At 40.4% G+C, this 6,000-nt stretch overlaps 1 protein-coding gene across 1 annotated transcript in view; it reads right to left on the bottom strand.

Moving 5' to 3' along the window:
• Nucleotides 1–1,106: 1,106 nt before the first annotated feature.
• The window catches only part of LOC131125739 (glypican-1-like), a 92,469-nt gene continuing 87,575 nt past the window's right edge, over nucleotides 1,107–6,000 (bottom strand). Inside the window, exon 10 of the mRNA XM_058067570.1 lies at nucleotides 1,107–4,802. Within this exon, the coding sequence (XP_057923553.1) occupies nucleotides 4,591–4,802 (212 nt within the window). The 3' untranslated portion in view covers nucleotides 1,107–4,590. The remainder of the gene's footprint in view (nucleotides 4,803–6,000) is intronic.

Below are 6,000 nucleotides of genomic sequence, written 5' to 3'. Positions count from 1 at the left end.
ACATAAAAGGTAGCTGGCACTTAGAAAGTGTATCAATAACTTTACAGTACACTAATTGTTTGAATGGGAGAGACTGCTAGGATTATAACGGTAATACGACAAAATTATGAGATCAAATAAGTTACTGTATTAAGCAATTTACGAAGTTAGGACACATTTCAGTATGACGCAATGCAAATAATAACATGTGAAAAATAAGAAAAAAGAAATAAATTAAATAATGAAAAAATAGTACCATTAACCTTTAATTAAAAAGTATAAAATTAACCTTATTGTAAAACGTGAAGTTAAAAATAAATAAAAAAAATGTATCAAATCAAAGACAATATTAGGAAAATAAAGAAATCAATAATTGTATTTGTATTGATTCTCATTAGATATTACAGACTTCCCAGACTCAAAACAATTATAATATCCTAATATTATGAACTATAGACGTGTACATAAATATTATAATTATAATTTCAATTTATAGTTAAAATTGAAAAAAAAAACAATGTAAAATTGTAAAAACTTAAAAACTGTAAAAAAAAATGTAAATAGTAAATTAGTACTAGATAATTATAAGTTTGTTTTCATGATACTCATTCCTTAAGAATCATTTCATATCAGTGCTGCTAAAGCCTTTTCCCAGTTGACTGCTAAACTGCATTAATCCCAAGCATCCGCTAGATGGCAGTGCCAGTATTTGCAACAGTGGAAGCATTATTGTTAGTAAAGAGCTTTATGTTAGATAACCCGTACCTCCTTCTTCTCTTTGGTAACAACCCACACTGCTGCTGGTGCTGCACTGGAGTCCCAACACAATCTTGTGCGACACAGAAGCAATTTGTATAACAACATTATTTTCGTCTCCCATAGGTTCCTGCTCAAGTAAACCTAATAAGAAACAACTTCAGAAAGTATCTATTCTATGTGTTTCAATAGTATAAAAATGACTTTACTTGAAACATGTACAGTTAATGAAGGTTTTGTGATGGTAACAGGTTGACACATTTGTTTTTATGGTTTCCTGGGGTGTTAAAATGTAACAGTTGCGTGATGACGGATTTCATAATTGCACCATTGCTGCACGTTTGCCTGCTAAAGAAAGAAACGAGACACAATTTGAAAATCTTACAATGTATATAATTGACGATTCTGAAGGTTGTTTTTTTTTTTGTAGATACAACAGCAAACAAGACATCTGCATCGTTCTCTTTCTGACATATCTCCTCACCATAGATTTCTGATAAGAACAACAAAAAAAGTACATAAAAACAAGCCCAAAAATGTGACTCACACTCATGTGTATCGTTGAGGTTGTGTTCAATGGGATTGAGCCTCCTGTTGTGTTTATACCATACTGACCCGAATATAAGACAGCATTTTCTCCCTTGTCTGAAAAACATTAGAGACTAGAATTTTATACATGCAGACCAGGTGGTGGCAACATCTCCCTAAGAATATCTGAGCTTTTCCTCTCGTCACTTACACACAACTGTGACCTGGCAACACAGAGACCCAATGGAAAAAATGGGTGTGTCAAAGTGAACAAACAACAGAGTGCTCATAAGATCATCAATGAGGCAACTGTCCAGCAGCTAAGAATTATATCATTTTATATGATACTGAAAATTATGATTTTTGGATTCAAATTTTTTTTTTTCCCAAAACGGGTCGTCTTATATGTAAGATGGTCTTATATCCAGGTCAATACTTATTTGCATACCACAAATCAATAGTCATTTTATAGACGGTATTGACTTTGCGTATTGATGGCCTTGTCTTGTGATGTCTTTGTGCAGACAACGCCACTTATTGGCCTCGTAAAAGTGCAGGTTTTCTTTAATTTTTTTCTTAAAAAAAAGGAGGGAAGTGGGACGGCTTTGAGTAGAATCAAAAAAGGAGAAGGAGGCAATGACAAAAGAAATCAAACGCTCACACTGTGAAGCGGCAAGTAAAAAGATAGAAGTGGTATTCGAATTGGAATGTCACCATCACAGTTGGGAGTCCCCTTGTCGTTGATTATAAGGATTCATGCTTACTTCCACATTTTTTTTCTAATTATTTATTTCAAGGGGCTGCACAAAAAAAATATAAAACAATCAGCCCCATGTGGTGCTTCTATCTCCAACATGATTGTTTTGAAATGCCAAGATGGACCCCCAACACCGGACAAAGTGACAAAATCCAAAAGTTTCAATTGAGAGACTCTCATACACACAGCCACCGGCATTTGGCAAACAAGCAAAGCCCTCTTGCACACACACACACACACCTACACACACACATAGCCATTTTTTAAATGTGCTTCTGATGTCTCACATCTGCAGGTGTATATGTATATTTTAGTTATAATAATAATATGTCTTGTCAATAAAAACATGGGAAAATTTGGTAAGTTCCTTTTTAAATGATGCCCGGTATTTAACAAATACACTACTGTGGGAACGACTATCTCCACAATTTGGTGATGGAAATAATGTAATGGTCTATCATCAACCCAATTGACGACTTGTGAAGGCAGCTTTGCAGTCGTCTTTCTGCTTATATATATTGCCGTCCCACAGCAGTGTGTGACCAGGCATCATTTAAAAAGGAAATAAACAGCCAATTAATCACTTATGGGATAAGCTTGTGACCACCACAACCTTGTTGCCTGACTTCTTGCTTGAAAGTGGACTTCCACCCCACAGCAGTGTGTGACCAGGCATCAATGCATGTTCCTTGCACATAGGACATCATTCAAAAAGGAAACAAATAGCCAACTAAACACTTGTGGAATTAGCTTGAGTATTACGTATGTTGATACAAGCGTGACCACCACAGCCTTGATGGCTGACTTCCTGCTTGAGGGATGTACTGCCATCCCATAGTAGTGTGTGACCAGGCATCATTTAAAAAGGAAATAAACAGCCAACTAAACACTTATGGGATAAGCTTGTGACCGCCACAACCTTGTTAGCTGACTTCCTGCTTGAGGGGTGTACTGCCATCCCACAGCAGTGTGTGACCAGGCATCCATGCATGTTTGTTGCAAATTTAGCATCATGTAAAAGATAAACTGCAAACTAAACACTTGTGGGATCTGCTTCGGTGCGATGTTGACGCAAGCGTGGCCACCACAGCCTTGTTAGCTGACTTCCTGCTTGAGGGGTGAACTGCCATCCCACAGCAGTGTGTGACCAGGCACCCATGCATACGTCTTGCAAATTAAGCATTATTTAAAAGATAAACTGCAAACCAAACACTTGTGGGATCAGCTTTGGTGTTATGTTGGTACAAGCGTGACCACCAAGCCTTGTTGGCTGACTTCCTGCTTGAGCGGTGTACAGCCATCCCACAGCAGCGTTCGACCAGGCATCCATGCATGTTTCTTACAAATTTAGCATCATTTAAAAGATAAACTGACAAACTACAAACTAAACACTTGTGGGATCAGCTCGGGTGTTTTGTTGGTGTTCGACCCTGTTGGCTGATTGACATCCCACAGCAGTGATTAACCAGCCATCCGTGCATGTTCCTTACAAAAGGGGTGATAAACACGTTTTCCTATGATTTTAAATGTTTTGGCAAGGATCACTGTTACCAAACACAATTCTTTTAACTCTTGCTTTATTTATAGTTGAAAGTGGAAGGTCCCAGTGTGCAACAGAAGCAATGTTGCACGTAATTCTAATGTTTCTTACAATACTGTACCGTCATTCTTTTGCCATCCAAGCTTCTTCCCCGCAATGTGAGAGTGATTATATATCTTTTAAAATGGTAAAACTGGAAGGTCATGACAACAAAGGGAAGAGGTGGCAAAATAATCCCCTCACGATAGATTTCCACTGAACTGACTGTTTGGATCATCATCTGTGCAATTAAAATGCAAATTACAGTAACCATGGCTCTTTGCATGGGTGCATTTTGTCTTCCTGCCCCTGCTGCTTCTGTTCTGATAGCCAAAATTCTGACCTGCAAAGCCTTGGCTGTGAGGACAGGGTGAGGGGGCCTAGAAAGTTGCTGTCATTCGAGAGCTGACCTGGCTCTCGCCGTGGGAGTGTGAAAAGAAGCATGGATTGAGCACGGGTGGGCTCAGGTTGCTCCCACTTTAAATGAATCATCGCTATTATTACCTTTGAAGTGCTGATGCTGAGGCTTGATGCATCAAACGGCTGTGCCGCCGGGTTAGTTTGCCTAAGGTTGAGGTTCTATGGTAACATTTTGGAGTGATTAATGAATCCACTCTGGGGTCTACTGTCAGTCATTGACAAATAAATAACAATATCAAATCACTAAGTGCTGTTAAACGAATGAATTTAGTGTCTCCCGCTCCCTATTAGATTTCCAATTACACCATAAACATAAAAAGATTAGATGATCAGCTCTAATGGTGTCGTATTATAGCGAGACATGAAAGACTAGAGCGCTTTTTTGTCATTTCTTCTCATCCGAACCCTAAATCAATCCGTCCAAGTATAATGTGTCATTTTGGCAAAGTAACTTACACCCACATACTGTATCTCATCTCCTCCTCCCTCACCGTTTTAGAACCCTCACAAAGCCCAAACCCAGTCCCTCTCGACCTCAGTCCAAGCATGGCTGCGCTCTCCACACCGCCAATTATCGCCGCAGCAGCAAAACCAGCAGCGAGATGAGATAGGTGACCACGCAGGGCAGACTATGATTGCTTGAGTTTGTCACGACCTTCTTGTTTTCTGGAGGGTAGGGGTACACTTCGGCTTGCTCCGTCATGGGCACAACGAGGCGAGGCTCTCGGGAACAAATTTCGTCGGCACAAATGCTGCCGCTTCCAGAACCACTGGCATCATCACCTGTGGACACAAGAGTAGAACACGAGGAGGGTAAACGTTTTTACTAAGCGTATCTACAGCCTGGAAAGAACCTGCATTATCAGATTTTGCATATTTTGATTTGAGAATTGGGCTGCATGGTCGAGAGTGGTTGGCGCGCAGGCCACACAGCTACGAGACCCAGGTTTGATTCCCTTTTGGGCATCTCTGTGTGGGGTTTGCATGTTCTCCCGGTGCATGCGTGGTTTTTTTTCCGGGTACTCCGGTTTCCTCCCACATTCCAAAAACATGCTAGGTTAATTGGCCACTCCAAATTGTCCATAGGTATGAATGTGAGTGTGAATGGTTGTTTGTCTATATGTGCCCTGTGATTGGCTGGCCACCAGTCCAGAGTGTACCCCGCCTTCCAGGCAGCTGGGATAGGCTCCAGCATGCTTGTGACCCTGATTTTGCCACTTGAAGAGCTGGGATGATAAGTATCAATATTTCCGTATTGATCAGCACATCACTATAAGTCAATGATTCTCAATTATTGACGTTTTTTCGGCATAGTTTTGGGACATACGATGTGTCAGTCATATCTCTTGTTGAGCTGTAGAAACCGTCTGCCTGTGTAATTAGTTGTCGTCGTTGGAGTAGCTAGCGTTAGCTAATGCATTTCGTTGATGTTAAATGTCACAAAAATGTACAGTATTTCATAATGTAGAGACCAAATGTTAGCAAATAAGCGAATAAGTTTAAAATAGCGTCACTGTCAGACACCTAAACTGAACTTGTGTTTACAGTTATGTTGCATTCAAGTGTCATTATTATCACGAATCGTACAGTATGGAAAGGCCTCGCCCTAGTCCGGAGCATCTGCACCTATTTTTTGTATCCTGGCTCTAAAGCTTTCCTTTGGCTTGAACGCAAAAACACTTTGAAGGAACTGATTTTTGGCCGCAAATATTCCATGAAGACCATTTGACCGGCCCTCTGGACTGTGTAGTTGAATGTGCTCGTGTCCTGTGAGGGAGCTGCTGGGAAGGTCAGCTGCATTCGATTTCTGCCTGCCGCGGCCAACTTGAGTTGCTAAATCTCCTGTTTAGGCTTTGCAGAGAGACAGCTGGAGAGAGTGTTACTGTGAAAAGCCCAAAAGAGGCTGATGCTGGGTGACAATAAGGCTTTGTTACTCACCCTGCTCCCCTGTTTACAAATGAAACGGTGAATTGTTTGGTAA

Source organism: Doryrhamphus excisus, chromosome 3, assembly GCF_030265055.1.
Source record: "Doryrhamphus excisus isolate RoL2022-K1 chromosome 3, RoL_Dexc_1.0, whole genome shotgun sequence".
NCBI lineage: Eukaryota > Metazoa > Chordata > Actinopteri > Syngnathiformes > Syngnathidae > Doryrhamphus > Doryrhamphus excisus.
This window is presented reverse-complemented; position numbering and strand designations above follow the sequence as displayed.